Here is a 17,698-nt window from a genome sequence, read left to right on the forward strand (position 1 = left end):
ATACATTTTCTAACCTCTCTGGATTACAACCAAAAGGATTGACAGCCATCCCATATAGATTGCAAAATAGTTGGGAAGAGATTTTTGACGTACCGATTCCATGGCATAGAGTTTATGAACTGATACGCAAAATGACGCCGGATTCAAAACTTAGAATTTTTCAATTTAAATTATTATACAAAATTCTTGCTACCAATATAATGTTATTTATATGGGGGATACAATCTTCCCAGCTCTGCAGATTTTGCTGCGAAGAGACAGAATCATTAGATCATTTGTTTTGGTACTGTCCATTTGTAGCTTGTTTTTGGTCACAGGTCCAGGAATGGCTGAAGGATTGCAATATTTACCTGGAACTAACCCTGCAGATAGCAGTACTGGGTGATTGTCACGATCGTCTTGAAGCGAAGTAGACCAATGCGCAGCGTGTTGAGCGAACATACTTGACTTTATTACCGTCAGTGATAATAAGCACACTAAACAAAACAATAAACGACTCGTGACAGAAAAACCCACCATACCAAGACCAAGCAGCGTGTCCAGGAGCAGGCAGCCTGGACGTGGGAGCAGATCTTGGACGGGCAGGGGTCCTGGACCTGGGAGGAAATCCTGGCCGGGATGGATCGCCGGCCATGGAGTGAGACGGTGGAGGCGCGCCGTAGAGAGGAGCTACGGCGTGATCAGGGTCGTCGTCGGACGGTCGTGAGGCAACCCCAGAAATTTTTTAGGGGGGGGCACACGGCATGGACGACGGGGCTGACGGAGGAGAAAAGGGGGCGGATCCAGAAGGCCACCAGGCCAGGGGTACACCGCCCTGTACGTCCTGTGCGGATGCCTCACACAGAGTGTGTGAGGGTAGGCATTCAGCCAGGACGGGTGGTGGCCGCTATTCACTCCAGGCCTCCTATCCGTCTCCACAGCCCGGTTCGGCCTGTCCCTGCTCCACGCACCAAGCCTACGGTGTGCGTCGCCAGCCCGGTCCGGCCTGTCCCTGCTCCACGCACCAAGCCTACGGTGTGCGTCGCCAGCCCAGCCCAGCCTGTCCCTGCTCCACGCACTAAACCTACGGTGCGCGTCGCCAGCCCGGTCCGGCCTGTTCCTGCCACCCGCACCAAGTCTACGGTGCGCATCGCCAGCCCGACCCGGCCTGTTCCTGCCACCCGCACCAAGCCTACGGTGTGCGTCGGCAGCCCAGCCCGGCCTGTCCCTGCTCCACGCACCAAGCCTACGGTGTGCGTCGCCAGCCCGGTCCGGCCTGTCCCTGCTCCACGCACCAAGCCTACGGTGTGCGTCGACAGCCCAGCCCGGCCTGTTCCTGCTCCACGCACCAAGCCTACGGTGTGCGTCGACAGCCCAGCCCGGCCTGTTCCTGCCACCCGCACCAAGCCTACGGTGTGCGTCGACAGCCCAGCCCGGCCTGTCCCTGCTCCACGCACTAAACCTACGGTGCGCGTCGCCAGCCCGGTCCGGCCTGTTCCTGCCACCCGCACCAAGTCTACGGTGCGCGTCGCCAGCCCGACCCGGCCTGTTCCTGCCACCCGCACCAAGCCTACGGTGTGCGTCGCCAGCCCGGTCCGGCCTGTCCCTGCTCCACGCACCAAGCCTACGGTGTGCGTCGACAGCCCAGCCCGGCCTGTTCCTGCTCCACGCACCAAGCCTACGGTGTGCGTCGACAGCCCAGCCCGGCCTGTTCCTGCCACCCGCACCAAGCCTACGGTGTGCGTCGACAGCCCAGCCCGGCCTGTCCCTGCTCCACGCACTAAACCTACGGTGCGGCGTCGCCAGCCCGGTCCGGCCTGTTCCTGCCACCCGCACCAAGTCTACGGTGCGCGTCGCCAGCCCGGTCCGGCCTGTTCCTGCCACTCGCACTAAGCCAGGGGTGCGAGAAGTCAGCCTGGTAAGGCCCGTTCCTCCTCCACGCACCAAGCCAGGGGTGCGAGTCGACAGACTGGACCAGGGGCACTATGGGGGGTGTATTGGAGGGTGGTGGTCAAGGCCGGAGCCAGAACCGCCGCCGAGGAGGTATGCCCGCCCAGCCCTCCCTGTTTTGTTTAGTTGAGGCGCGGTCGCAGTCCGCGCCTTTAGGGGGGGGTACTGTCACACCCTGGCTCTGGGACTCATTATGTTGAGCCAGGGTGTGTTCATTCTATGTGTTCTGTTTCTATGTTGGGTGTTCTAGTTCGTCATTTTCTATGTTTGACTGATTGACTCCCAATCAGAGGCAACGAGTGTCAGCTGTTTGCTGGTTGTCTCTGATTGGGAGCCATATTTAACTGTCTGTGTTTCACTTTGGGTTTGTGGGTTTTTGTTCCGGTTCGGTATTGTTAACCGTGGACTTCACGAGTCGTGTTTTGTTAGTACTTTAATTTAATAAAGTCATGTTTGTTTCACACGCTGCGCCTTGGTCCGCTTCCTGTAACGATCGTGACAGTGATCTGAAAAGTCATAGTCAATCGATCAATAATATAATAATAGTTTTAGCAAAAATGTTTATTTTCAATTTACAATATGTAGAAACAATGATAATAGAAGGGTTCAGAACTTTTGTGAAACATCCCAGTACAGTTGAAAAATATATGGCAAATAGAAATCTAATATGGATGGTGTTAAGAGATAGATGGGAGGTGTTGAATGGAGCTGAAGGATGGGACTGATAACAACTAACAACAACTAATAACAACAAGATAACTAATATAAAGCATACTGTGTCCATAATAAGTATATAGGTTATAGGTTGAGAGCTTTTGTGAAAGAGCACAGTTAGAAAGATATGGCATATAGAAGCAAAACGGATGGACATCATGAAAATGATAGGAGAGGTTGAGGGTAGAGGAAGTTCAGGAGTAAAAACAAACAAAATAAAATTATTGTAAAATTGACTGTGTCCATAAAATGTATATAGTATGTATAAGCTGGAAGTAGAGGCCTAAGCGTTGTTGTTCACTAGTTTATTCCAATTAGGGAAGGGGTGGTGGGTTTGGAAAGTAATAAAGGGAAATATGTTTTAAAAAAGGGATATGTATATATATGTATGTATATGTATGTATATGTATGTATGTGTATATATATGTGTGTATGTATGTATATGTATATATATATATATATATATATTTACGAGAAGAAAAAAACATATGGAGGATTGGAAGGGATGCAGACAATTACATTGATGGAAGTTACAATCTATCTGCAATACTAAAGCTGATCTATCCCCTTAAAAAAAGAAAAAAAAAGAAAAAGAATAAAAGACTAGGCCTCACAATAGAATACTGTTTGTTCAGACAAGATACCAGAGCCAAGGCATGTCAATAGCCACAAGACACTCATGACATCAGAGTAGACATTCACATCATACGTGATATCCCATTCATGATAGGACATGATGACAATATCTAATATTTAGGTTTCAGGGACCTTGTAGAGGCCTTATCAGCGTAGTACCTATTTTGGGTGATTAGAGACAGGTGAGGATTGGATGCCCCCAATCCAATCCCCAAGTCTATTTACCCAAAACAGGTGAAGGATGCTCTGAGATGGGTGCAGGGAGAAGTTATAGGGTGTTGATTATGCGAATATGCTTTCAAGCCAGTAAAATCAACCAGAAAGACTATTGCTGTTCTCCTTCTAGTGGCCAAATGCATTATCATCCTAAACCCTCTATCGAACCATGAGTATTGGGGTTATGCCATTACGCAACAGCTGCTGTTACTGAAAGTACAAGTTCATCAGCCAGTGATCCAAACAGCTGTAGGTAGATGAGCTCCATGTTCCCGGAAGCAGAAGATGATGCTGATAATAACTTTAAGGAGAGAAGCTTAGAGATTAGCGCTCAATGAAAAGATTACACTGCAGTCTTCAGATTACTGTGTGTGACTATGTGTATGTGAGAGCATGTGTGTCTGTGTGTGTGTGTAAGAGAGAGAGAGAGTATTGTTAGTGTGTGTGTGTGTGTCTATGTGTGTGAGAATGCTTGTGTGTGTGTGTGAGAGAGTGTGTGTAAGTGTCCTAAGTCTGTGTGATTCTGCAGGAGGCTGCTGAGGTATCAGTTTGAGGGGGGAAGCTGGGTCGAGTCTCAGGGAGTCAGAGTGCAGCTGAAGAGGTCAGGGGTCAGGATTCACTACTTCACATGTAATATTCATACCTCCAGACAGTCTACAGTGAGGGAAAAAAGTATTTGATCCCCTGCTGATTTTGTACGTTTGCCCACTGACAAAGAAATGATCAGTCTATAATTTTAATGGTAGGTTTATTTGAACAGTGAGAGACAGAATAACAACAAACTAATCCAGAAAAACGCATGTCAAAAATGTTATAAATTGATTTGCATTTTAATGAGGGAAATAAGTATTTGACCCCCTCTCAATCAGAAAGATTTCTGGCTCCCAGGTGTCTTTTATACAGGTAACGAGCTGAGATTAGGAGCACACTCTTAAAGGGAGTGCTCCTAATCTCAGTTTGTTACCTGTGTAAAAGACACCTGTCCACAGAAGCAATCAGTCAATCAGATTCCAAACTCTCCACCATGGCCAAGACCAAAGAGCTCCCCAAGGATGTCAGGGACAAGATTGTAGACCTACACAAGGCTGGAATGGGCTACAAGACCATCGCCAAGCAGCTTGGTGAGAAGGTGACAACAGTTGGTGCGATTATTCGCAAATGGAAGAAACACAAAATAACTGTCAATCTCCCTCGGCCTGGGGCTCCATGCAAGATCTCACCTCGTGGAGTTGCAATGATCATGAGAACGGTGAGGAATAAGCCCAGAACTACACAGGAGGATCTTGTCAATGATCTCAAGGCAGCTGGGACCATAGTCACCAAGAAAACAATTGGTAACACACTACGCCGTGAAGGACTGAAATCCTGCAGCGTCCGCAAGGTCCCCCTGCTCAAGAAAGCACATATACAGGGCCGTCTGAAGTTTGCCAATGAACATCTGAATGATTCAGAGGAGAACTGGATGAAAGTGTTGTGGTCAGATGAGACCAAAATGGAGCTCTTTGGCATCAACTCAACTCGCCGTGTTTGGAGGAGGAGGAATGCTGCCTATGACCACAAGAACACCATTCCCACCGTCAAACATGGAGGTGGAAACATTATGCTTTGGGGGTGTTTTTCTGCTAAGGGGACAACTTCACCGCATCAAAGGGACGATGGACAGGGCCATGTACCGTGAAATCTTGGGTGAGAACCTCCTTCCCTCAGCCAGGACATTGAAAATGGGTCGTGGATGGGTATTCCAGCATGACAATGACCCAAAACACACGGCCAAGGCAACAAAGGAGTGGCTCAAGAAGAAGCACATTACAGTTTATTTTGATTGCTTAAGCACGATTTTCAAAACAGGGCCCGTGTTTTCAAAACACTACACACAATTAGCACAACCACACACCCAATTAGCAAAACACTACAGATCCTTTGCAAAATTAAACACTCTTGTAAAAACTATACACTTCTTTTTAAAAACCACACTTTGTTACCATATGAAACACACACGTTTCACATTACTCTACTCTGTTTGCACGAGTTACACTCTGCTGTGATAAACCTAAAACACTTTTAGCACTTCTACTTCCCTATGATTAGAGTAGGCTACTCTCAACAAAGTACAAATATAATGTAAATTCACCAAACACTACACAAGACCAATGTTGCAGACTGAAGAAACTCATTTATTTCTCAACACGCCCAAAATGTTGACATGGAGATTCATAATACTGTAACCAAACGTCACTTTACGTATTGTAAGTTCAAAAAATTTAAAAAAAAATAACTACACATTGTCTCTTCGCCTAGCTGGATCTGGCCAGAGAATTTCATCAACATCGCAGGCAATGTTGTCATTAGCAAGACACCTTGGAAAGAAACGTCTTGAATGACGAATCCATCCTTGCATTGCTGCTACCTCCATCTGGTCACAGGCCTCCTCCATGGCTTGGATGAGGGGTACCTCAGCCTGGAGACGGAGCTCATATACCTTCCACCGCCATGCCGAGAAAAACTATTCTATAGGGTTGAGGAATGGAGAGTATGGTGGAAGATATAGGACGGTGAAATGTGGATGTTACTGAAACCAGTTCTGAACCAGAGCAGAGCGGTGGAAAGACACATTGTCCCAGACAACAATGTATTGCATATGATCGATTTGATTTGCTGCTGTTATGTTGTGCAATTGGTCCAAGAATGTAAGTATGAGTGCTGTGTTGTAAGGGCCCATATGGGCATGGCGGTGGAGGACCCCATTCTGTGTAATGGCTGCACAGAGTGTTATATTACCCCCACGTTGCCCTGGGACATTGACTATAGCCCTGTGGCCAATGATGTTTCTTCCCCTCCTTCGTGTTCTCGTCAGGTTGAACCCAGCCTCATCTACGTAAATGAACTCATGCTGGATCTCCTCTCCATCCATTCGTAAAACTCTCTGAAAAACAGTGTCAGGCAAAATTGTGTAGTTCAGTGTAGATCTAGTATACATATTACAGTACAGTAAAAGATTATGAGACAGTATGCAAGATCACACTGCTAAAGTGAATACATACCTCTGCATAATCATGCCGCAGTCGTTTCACCCTTTCGGAATTGCGCTCGAAAGGCACTCGATAAATTTGCTTCATTTGAATATGTTTTTTTTTAGGATGTGTGCCAGTGTTGATGTTGAGACCTGATGGATATCGTTGAAAATGGCGTGGTTATTGACAATGTTAGCTTGGAGCTGCTTGAGTGTTATAGCATTGTTGGCCAAAACCATGTTTACTATCTCCCTCTCTTGCTGTTCTGTGAACATAGGAGGCCTTCCCCCTTGTCGTCCCTGACCCTCAATCCTATGTAGAAAAAAAACAGTATACAATAGTATAGTAATTTCACATGAAAAGGTAACAGAAGTGCTGATAGTGCATAGAATATAGTACTGTAAGCAGTTACTGAAACCGTGCAGATGTTTTTGATATGATGATATTTTTACAATACCTATTTTCCAGTCGAAATGTTCTCATCACACTTGCCACTGTATATCGGCTTAGATTTGGCTGTACTCGCAGTCCAGCCTCCCTCAGCGTCAGGCCGTGGTTGACAATGTGGTCAACCAGTGTTGCGCGGATCTCATTTGTCAGATTCGGTCCTCATTGAGCACCTTCTTGTCTTCCTCTTCCTCTTCCTCTTCCTCCCCTTCCTCCTCCTCCTCCTCCTCCTCGTTCTCCTCCTCGTCCTCCTCGTTCTCCTCGTCCTCCTCGTCCTCCTCGTTCTCCTCGTTCTCCTCGTTCTCCTCATCCTCCTCCTCGTTCTCCTCGTCCTCCTCGTCCTCCTCGTTCTCCTCGTTCTCCTCGTCCTCCTCCTCGTTCTCCTCGTCGTCCTCCTCCTCCTCCTCCTCCTCGTCTTACTCTTTCTCTGACTCTTTCCATTGTGCTTGAAGACCGATGAACTCACCTGCTGCTTTTTATAGTGCTTATACACCTGATTGGTGTGTCTACAATTAAGCAAACGAGTGTTTGCACACCTGATGACTGTGTTGAACCAATTGGTTGGACGGTGTGGTAATTTGACAGTCAGTGCTTTGGTATTGCAAGGACGTGACTTCATGATAGATTTTTGTGTGTAATGTATGTTAAGTGTGTTTAGTGTTTTGCAAATCACTGTGTGTAGAGTTTTGCAACAAGTGTAAGGTTGACAATGTGCTTATAGTTGTGCAAATATGGGCTGATGTTTTGCTTCTTGAGTGTAAGGTTTTGCTAATAGTGTACTACTTTTAATTTTAGTGTGTAAGCAATCCAAAAAAACTGTAAGGTCCTGGAGTGGCCTAGCCAGTCTCCAGACCTTAATCCTATAGAAAACCTGTGGAGGGAGCTGAAGGTTCGAGTTGCCAAACGTCAGCCTCGAAACCTTAATGACTTGGAGAAGATCTGCAAAGAGGAGTGGAACAAAATCCCTCCTGAGATATGTGCAAACCTGGTGGCCAACTACAAGAAATGTCTGACCTCTGTGATTGCCAACAAGGGTTTTGCCACCAAGTACTAAGTCATGTTTTGCAGAGGGGTCAAATACTTATTTCCCTCATTAAAATGCAAATCAATTTATAACATTTTTGACATGCGTTTTTCTGGATTTTTTTGTTGTTATTCTGTCTCTCACTGTTCAAATAAACATACCATTAAAATGATAGACTGATCATGTCTTTGTCAGTGGGCAAACTTACAAAATCAGTAGTGGATCAAATACTTTTTTCCCTCACTGTATGTGGATGGCTGGCTGCGTTTCTAGCACTTTGAAAAATGCATATTCACAACCTCTCTCTCTCTCTCTCTTTATTCAGGCCAAGCATTGTTCCTCTAGCCAGATGTTAAAATATCTCTCTAATTCCTTCCAAGAACAGATACACCACACACACTTGTGCACACACAAGCGCAAACACACACACATGGGCAAACACACTTGCACAAGCATGTACACTCATGCACTCAGACTGACGGATACACACACACACACACACACACACACACACACACACACACACACACACACACACACACACACACACACACACACACACACACACACACACACACAAACACTTTGTTGTAATTTTTGTTTTATTGCACACCTTTATCATTTAGCAAACAGATCTTCACAGTAACAATGCAATATGAGAAAACAGAACAGAAGCGTATCGCCGCAGCACTGCAGCATCTTAGGTCTTCCAACATATTTATAGATATTTACAGAGAGAATATGAAAATCGCAAGTACAACGCCTAGGGCTGAGTTAACCCTTTAACTGCTGCTGTATGCTGGGAGGAGAAGGCTGATTTGGTAGAGCAACTCCAGGGTTGTGGGTTCGATTCCCACAGGGTACCAGTACGAAAAAGTATGCAAAAATGTATGCACTCACTACTGTAAGTCGCTCTGGATAAGAGCGTCTGTTAAATGACTAAAATGTAAATGTAAAATGTTAACTCTTTCACTCTCTCTCCAGGTCCACCTTAGTCTGGGGATCCAGGCCACACAGGCTGTAGTGTGAACTCTATGTAGTTGTAGTCCTGGTCGTATGGCCACCCGAAACATTCAAGTATATCCGTCATTGCACAGGCACCAGGTAAACCATACGTAGCCAGATTCTAGAAGTGGAATATAGAACACCTGCATTGCACTCAACACTTCCAGTTTTTCAGATCATAAAATGGACATAACATTAAATAGTACCAAAACATAATTAGAACCAAAAAATAAAGAGGAATGCTTAAAAAAAAGAAGAACCTTAGAAGATACCCCTTTATTTCCATTTTTAAATGTTGTTATGACACGTCAATAACTAATCATATCAGCTGGAAAAGCGTTGAACAATACAACAGGAACATTGTGAGTTATTGTGTAGCTGGGATTGTAACAGAAAACGGCATTTTATGTTTGTCTGGTGTTGTAATGGTAACTCTAGTTGGTATAAAAGATGAATGGCATGACAACGGGGTAGTGCATCTGACTTGTATCCTGGCATACACTGTAATCACAGTTCCAACCTATCTTTACAGCCACATGGAGAGAGACTAGACTATTTCCGTCTCCAAAATAACAATTTTGGTGTTACGGACGTCAACTTGAGGCTGCGTGAAGTGTAAGCAAAACTGGTGAGAGATTGTTGGTAATAAAATAATCTAATCGGGGATAAGGCAAAGAGATAATGTATTTTTGGGGAAAACAACCAAAAATCCCAAATGGCACCCTATTCCATATATAGTGCACTACTTTTGACCAGAGCCCTATGGGGATAGGATGCCATTTGGAAGGTACCCTTTGTCTCCACATACTGTAAACTATGAATGCCATGCCATGACAGTTGAGACCAGAACAGATATGCTCAGCTAACGTGAGCAGATACAATCTGAATGCATTAAGGGCTGAACGCCAGCTCAGGGTAAGATAGTGTTACAAAGCTTCTCATGTAGTTTGGAAAACTAGAATTTGTGAGTGCTGAGTGTGTGTAAGGGAGACTGAGTGTGTGTGTGTGTGTGTGTGTGTGTGTATGTGAGAGAGAGAAAGCGTGTGTGTGTGTGAGAGAGAGAGAACTAAACAAAAACAAACGTTTCAGCTATGTCGGTCACACTGTCATCAGCTATTTCAACTTCCTGTAAAGGCTATTCTCATGTCCTTGTAAAACATGTCCTTGTAAACCACACAGCATGTTTTCATTCAAGCCATTCCAGCCATTCCAGCCATTCCAGCCATTCCAGCCATTCCAGCCATTCCAGCCATTCCAGCAAAGCATTGATTTAGAAGTTCCTCAGTCAAAAATGCTGAATTTCTGAATAAATGGGGCAGCAATTATCTTAAGTGCCAACCATGAACGAGTGACACATTTTGATGGAGGTCTTTGATGAAAAGAAATGGAAAGATTGAACGATATCTAATTTTAATGGATGAGGGCAAGGGCACTCAACGCTAGTCAACTTATGGGCTGCTGAGAGGTGCTTGTTAAAGAGCCCTTGTGTAAGAAAGCTGCTTCCATCCAGGCTTTGAACGCTGAATTTAAGTTGAACTGAAAGCTTTATTGAAAAGGAAACCAGTAGCACTTTATTTAATGGTGTACTGCTTCGATTGGTATTTAGGTGGTTCTTATTAGGAAACTATGTGGCATCACTGAGTTCTTTCTGGTGCTTACGCTATACTTTATGCTTATTTGGGAACTACCTGCTTCAAAATGGTGTCTATAGCAGTGTTTGTTTGAATCCCAAAGTACCAAACAAGTACTTTATGTAGTAATTAATGGGGTATTACTGTGCAATTACCATTTTACCATGTAAATTCTTAGTAAATACCAGGTCATTTCTGTACCGTAAACATCCTCCTCTATAATGTCTCATAGTAATGGAAGCGTAAAGCATTGTCATAGATAGTGACGGGTTTAAAATGGAGGCAACTGATAAGTAACGGTCACACTGAGATTTATCATAGACAATATACTATATTATTTTCATACACTCCCTCTAAAATTAAAGCTTTATAAACCTTATATTCCATTCCTCCAGTTACTGTGCATGAATAAAGCTCAAACCACATTTTAACTTGTTAAAGTAAAATCTCATTTGGTTGCGTAACACAAAGATACTGTAGCTAGCTTAGCGCAAACCCGAGCAAACAATGATAGCCTTCGCATTCAAACAACCCAAAAAACATAACATAAGAAAACCAACAAAGTAAAATCAAAATGGTTCTTCTTTATCATGTCCAAGAGAAGTAATAAAACATCTGTCCTAAGCAAAGACCAGGTCTCTTCTCTCCTCAGTTCACTGCTATATCTGTGGACCAACAGTACCTATATATAAACACTCATACATGGGAGGTTCCATAGAGGCATTGACGGCAAGTCTCGGAATTCACTGAATTCAAAATGGCGGTTCCCGCACAGTCACAGGATCCAGTCAGTCTCTCCGTGAGACCAGACACCCATGGTTGGTTCACCATCAACGGTAGTTTCTTTGGAGGTCCAGGATGGGGAGAGCGGCGAGAACCAGGGGTATCACCTCTCCACCTCCCATCTACCTCTCCTCCTAGCTAGCCTCACTACCTGTGCCCTGGATTCCTGTGGGTGACTGTGTCCCTGCCCCCTCTGGCTCCTCTGTAGTCTACCTCCACCACGTTACTGTAGCCCTCCTTCTCCACGCAGACAACCAGGACCTGGAGCACCAGGCGCAGCCTTCGGTCCATGGCCTCCAGGTGGGGCTGGATGAGGATGGGGTGGAGGCGGTCACCCAGCAGGGACTCCTCCATCAGACGGCTCAGCTGGTACTCCTCCTTGGCCAACAGCTGCAGACGCAGGTGGGTCGACTTCCTCACTCTGTGGGGCAGCAGAGGAGGAGGGGAGAGAGGAAGGGGGAGAGGAGGGGAGAGAGGGAGGGAGGGGAGGGGGAAGGGAGGAAGGCGGAGAGGCAAGAGGTCTTACTTTACAGATGGACTTCTTAAAAAGGGATGCACTTGTACATCTAGTAAGAATCCTAGGAATATAAAGGGAAACATGCTTCAAAAGAAGAAAAGCACACTAGCAGTTTACACAGGAGTGTGTGTTATGATGGAGAGAGAGAGAGAGAGAGAGAGAGAGAGAGAGAGAGAGAGAGAGAGAGAGAGAGAGACAAAGAGAGAGAGAGATCGAGAGACAGAGACAGAGAGAGAGAGAGAGAGAGACAAAGAGAGAGAGAGAGAGAGAGAGAGAGACAGAGACAGAGAGAGAGAGAGAGAGAGAGAGAGAGAGAGCGAGAGAGAGCGAGAGAGAGACAGAGAGAGAGAGAAAAAGCGCGAGAGACAGAGAGAGAGAAAGAGAGAGAGAGAGAGAGACAGAGAGAGAGAGAGGAGAGAGAGAGAGAGAGACAGAGAGAGAGACACAGAGAGAGAGAAAAAGCGTGAGAGAGACAGAGAGAGAGAAGAGAGAGAGAGAGAGAGAGAGAGAGAGAGAGAGAGAGAGAGAGAGAAGGTAAAATAACAGATGCTGACCTGCAGCATTGGCTCAGAGGCACCAGGATGGAGAGCTCGTCATGGGAGTGTTTCCCGAACCTGCAAAGAAGAGAGGAGCAGAGAAGAGAGGAGAGTAGGAGAGAGGAGAAAGGACAGGAGAGGAGAGAGGTGAGCCAAGCAACACCACTCACTGGCTGATAATACAACACCTTGGTCTGTGTTTCTCACAGACTGTCTCACAGCCACCAAAAGCAGTACATCTCTCAGGATCGGTGAGAAAGCCATCAGACTGAAAGCTAAGCTCCAGAGTCCTGAACATTCTATTCTCATGGAACATTCCACTCACATTCCCTTCCCATTGAGTGTCAGTCAGGGACCGAGAGTTTTTCCACATGCCTTTGTAGCTTGATTCTGAAATGCACAGCGTCCCTCAGACCTTAAAAATACCTTTAAAACATTTGTTATGCCTTTGCTTTGAGCTGTTGCTATGTCCTGTTGCTTAGTGTAACAACTCAGAACTGAAGTTAAAGAAAGAGAGTTTTAAAAGGCTATGTGACAAATCAGACATTACCAGTTGCCTAGAGAACAGATGAAAAGGGTTGAGATGTGCTGTGTTTTCTCCTCACCCTCTTCCATTGTCCAGATGGATGATGAATGTCTCGTTTCCAAACTTCTCAAAAGTCTCATAATGGTGCCGGTCCATGTTACCTGGATACAGAGGTAAACAACATTAATATACACAGGAAAAGAGGACCCCTATTCACCAAGAATGTCTATATAGGGAATAGAGTGCAGTGGAGGGAATAGTGTGTAATGGAGCTTCTGTCCTCACCCATGAGGAAGTCAAAGATGGTCATGTCCATGATGTCCAGCAGGCGAGAGCCGCGGTCATAGGGAGGAGTCTGCTTCACCTCATCACAGTAGTCTGGGTCCACCTCCCACCTGACCACACAACCGATCGCACGCGCACGCACGCACGCACGCACACACAGACAGACAGACAGACAGACAGACAGACAGACACAGACAGACAGACGGACATTTAGATAGTGTGAGAGGCTTTGTTTGGTCCAGTCCCTTTAGCTAGCTCCCCTCCCTTCCTGTCGAGCAACGATGTGTGTGTATGTGTGTGTGTTTGTGTGTCTGCATGCCTGTGTGTGTGCTGTGTGTGTGTCGTTAAGGACAGGCCCCTGCTGCTCGACAGCAGAGCAGGGAGGCACACAGCAACTGAGGAGCTGTCAGAACACTTGACAAGAGGAGAAGGAGAGAGGGAGGAAGGGGTGGGAGCAGGGGCGGTGTGTTCATTAGGGCGATATGGGCGACGCACTGCCAAACGGGAAAAGGAAGGGATTTTTTTTCTAATCAATTATATCACGGCAACAGTAGTTATCAGTGTTCTAATCTAGACGTCTGATCTGCCACTAAATGTCCAATCAGGCTAAAGTCGTGCTTCAAATGGCCCCGCCCCTTTTGGGGCGATTTCAGTCAGGTTGAAAATCGCCCCAGAAGTCTCTCATAGACTCTCATGTAAAATCTATTTTTTTCAAATATCAGAGCTTTCAATACAATCTCTATGGGTTCCGGGAGGGCTTGCACTTACGCGCTTTCGTCATACGTAACATAACCATGAACGTAACTAAGAAAAGAGCGGGTAGCAGCGTCAATCAATTCACGTACTACTGTCAAGATGGCTAGCGTTCAGTGCAACTCGATTGTCTCTTTGAAAGAAGTTCCTTTTGTCGCGAACAAATCAAGATAAATTGGCAACGAAACAATTAGGACCTCCCAGACCAAATTTAATAATTCAACAGGTTTCTACTAAAGGGGGAAAGTCCTACACCCGAGGATTTTCCAAAAATTGGTACGAACGAAAAACCTGGCTAGCAGGCTGCGATGTAGCTAATGCAGTCTTCTGCTACCCCTGCTTACTCTTTCACCCTGAAGGCGGCACGGCAGACAGCACCGCTTGGACAGCGACTGGTGTAACGGATCAGAAAAGATTAAGAAACATGAGCTGTCAAAGACCCACATGGATAGCTGTTTGAGATTGTCTGCTTTGGGGAGAGTGAACATTGCCACTCAACTGGATGAGGGATACAGGCTAGCTGTCCGCCGCCACAACGATGAGGTTAGCAAGAACCGCCACATCCTCAGCCGGCTAATCCAGTGTGTGAAGTTTTGCGGAGTGTTTGAGTTAGCTTTGCGAGGCAAAGATGAAACTGAGGGCTCCACCAACCCTGGTATTTTTCTTGGACTTGTCAACTTTGTGGCACAATTAGATGAGGTGTTTTATGGAAATGCATATTGTTTATGCAGTGTTGAGGAATGTGAAAGAACACCCTTGATTATTTTTACTGTGATAACTTATTTTGCTTTTGTAAGCCAACACTTTTGAGATCAGTCAATAAATGCTTCTGGTATTGACTTATATGCTGCCCCTGTCTTCATGTTGTTGCTGGACATATATTTTTTAAAATGTGTGTAGGTCACCTAAATCATCAGAAAAATTGCCCCCCCTGAGAATTTTTTCAGGAGCCGCCACTGGGTGGGAGGGAGAGTGAATGGGAGGGAGAGTGAAAAAGAGAGAGGTAGAGAGAGAGTGAGAGAGGGGAGGGAGAGGGGAGAGTGAAAGAGAGAGAGGGGGGAAGAGACAAGGTGTGACAAGTACAAAAGGAGAGTATGAGTAAGAAAGAAAGTCACAGTGACACAGTGAAAGGCAGAGATGGACAGATAGATAGACGGTTGTGGTATCTGAGGAATTTATGACTTTGCTAATGGTTTCAAATGGTTTTAGAGGATGTTGACTCAGCTTAAGGGGAGCATCTGGGGAGTAGTTCTATAGGGGCACCCTAAAGCCGAGGAAGTCTGTTAGGTGGAGTCCTGGGATTGGTCTGTAGGGAAAAAACCCATATCAGGTTACATAGGATAAATACAAGGGTTAAAACAGAGGACGGGGAGAATAACATATTACAGATTGGGGTCATTGTTCTCCAGATATCGGCAGATATCTGTAAATTGACGCTGGAATACTTTGATATAAATAAACCTTTATAATCAAAGTACAGTGTCAGCGGAATTCTTGTTTTCACAGCATCTCAGCATAGTTTTCTCGACACCACAAAATGGCGACGAGGTATTTGGTCGTGTTGCGTCTTTTCTCAGCGTTCCATTCATGGGCGCCGAGCTGACAATCGCTCCAGAGTCCGGCAGATAAGGGTGAGTTTTCTCACTACTTTGGGCACTGGTCAGTTCGTGTGTCTGTGTGTGTGCATTGAATGAATGCACCGTTAAGAACTTGCGTGTGTGCTTTGCTGTTATTTGCTGTGGTATAGGAGTCCGTTCTAAAATTTTTAATTTGTTTGTGAATCTAGGAAAGCCCTCTAACGAGGCGATCATTAGGATGGGCCGAAAATCCTAAAAGCACATTAGGTGGGTTTGGGTCAGTCCCGGGGACTGGTGATTGTGGTATATACATTCAGTTGCAAGTTACCGCTCAGCTTATAGTTGACGAATTATATGTTTGATGTAACCGCTCATTGAATATCCGCGGAACTCGAGGTAGCAAAAATTTAGGGACAAAGGAAAAAAATGGCGCAATGATAGTAGCATGCTTAGGGGTCCGTAGGAATGGAAATAAGCCTCTTAAACTGTATGTGTATGTGTGTAGAAGAGAGTAGGATTTGTGTTCGATGTTTTATGTTGGTTTGTGAGTTCTGTTAAGTGTTACTGTTTGTCTATGGGGGGAAAGAGAGGAAGTACAGCGGGACTGTTTACTTTCTGTCGTCTAGCTGGGAGAGAGCTGTTTGAGAGCTCCATCCACTCTGAAATCGCACTGGTGAATGTACTACGCATGTGTGTGATTTTATGAGTTTAGAGTTACGTAGGGCAAATGTGCCACTCCTCTGCCTGCACTGAGTTGCTGGGAGACGCAGACTCAGAACAGAGCAGACAGACAGGGAGTGGGGGAGATTTGAACACGAATAGAATGTTCTATTTGTTAAATCGGCTGTTGCTTAATGATGAAACTATTTGTTGAGATCTATTGAATTGATAAATGAGAGAGATATGTTGACGGATTAAAAATTAAAAATAATAAATTAAATAAATTAAATTAAATGTTATTGAGCTATTTATACTATTCCTGAGTTAAGTTGTTTGCTTATTTCTTAGAGCGAATGTGACTAGAGGAATATTGGATGGTTGTAATAACCCAGTGAGTGCATAAACTACTAAATTATTGTCTGTTTCTTTGTTCTTCTGTGATATGAGAGACGATAAGAAGGAGGAGACAGAGAGAGAGAGGAAGTGCTGACGAGTGCATCATGCGACAGAGTGTGCTGCAACGGATCAAGTCAAATCAAGGCCAGTACTGTTCTATTTACAAAACTTACCTTCCCATAGAGGATATTTTGGGTGCCTAGCATATTTGATGTTATTACAATTTGACAAGGACTTGGCAACAGACTGATCAATTTATGTAATTAAGAATTGCATTTTGGAGTTTTTGTGCATGAGTGGGTTTGATTAGAGTTGAGTGGGGAAATTGAGTACTGACATTATTCTGTAAAACTAAGGTCATTGGGTGCTTATTAAGCAATGGGGTTTGTGAGTGCTGTAGTGTTGCAGGTGTAGTGGTGTATGATGAATTATGACTTTGCTAATGTTTTCAAGTGGAACCTGAGAGGATGTTTATTCAGTTTCAGAGGGAGCCGTTTTAGAGTGACACCTCATAGAACAGAGGGAGTCTGTTTGTTGGAGACAGGTGATTGGACAGTAGAGGGAGCCACCCATATTTTTGTAAAGATTATAAGTATGGGCTAGAGACAAAGAACATTAGAACAGACTTATTCTTTTGGGACTCTGTTCTCCGGATGCTATAGACATCTGTTAACTTATGCTGAAATCTTGTGATATGAATAAAACTTATGATCAAAGCTCAGTATAAGCGGACTCCTTTGTTACAGCATAATTAGCCACATTAACTCGACACTACACAGGATTAGAGGTCTTTATTTTTTGGATTGCTCTAAGGTGACTACTTTCATTTACTTTCCTGATCGGATGTGGTAAGATTGCCACTAATCAATAATTTGGTAAAATAAAATAAAATAAAATAAATTGATACAAATAAATAAATTAATACATTAATTGATTAATTAATTAATTTGGGGAAGAAAAAGAGGGAACTATAGGCTACATAGTCTAAAATAATGAAAGAATTTACAATAAAGGAATATAAAAGAGTTGTTACAAGGGGGGAAAAGGACATA

General features: G+C 44.8%; 1 protein-coding gene across 1 annotated transcript in view; it reads right to left on the minus strand.

The window, feature by feature from the left end:
* Positions 1–8,883: 8,883 nt before the first annotated feature.
* Positions 8,884–17,698, minus strand: part of LOC121551409 (extracellular serine/threonine protein kinase FAM20C-like) — a 28,802-nt gene continuing 19,987 nt past the window's right edge. Inside the window, exons 4-7 of the mRNA XM_045217168.1 lie at positions 13,261–13,370; positions 13,055–13,136; positions 12,468–12,527; positions 8,884–11,817 (exon numbers count right to left, since the gene is read on the minus strand). Coding sequence (XP_045073103.1) covers positions 11,544–11,817; positions 12,468–12,527; positions 13,055–13,136; positions 13,261–13,370 — 526 coding nt within the window. The 3' untranslated portion in view covers positions 8,884–11,543. The remainder of the gene's footprint in view (positions 11,818–12,467; positions 12,528–13,054; positions 13,137–13,260; positions 13,371–17,698) is intronic.

This window comes from Coregonus clupeaformis, unplaced genomic scaffold, assembly GCF_020615455.1.
Source record: "Coregonus clupeaformis isolate EN_2021a unplaced genomic scaffold, ASM2061545v1 scaf0951, whole genome shotgun sequence".
NCBI lineage: Eukaryota > Metazoa > Chordata > Actinopteri > Salmoniformes > Salmonidae > Coregonus > Coregonus clupeaformis.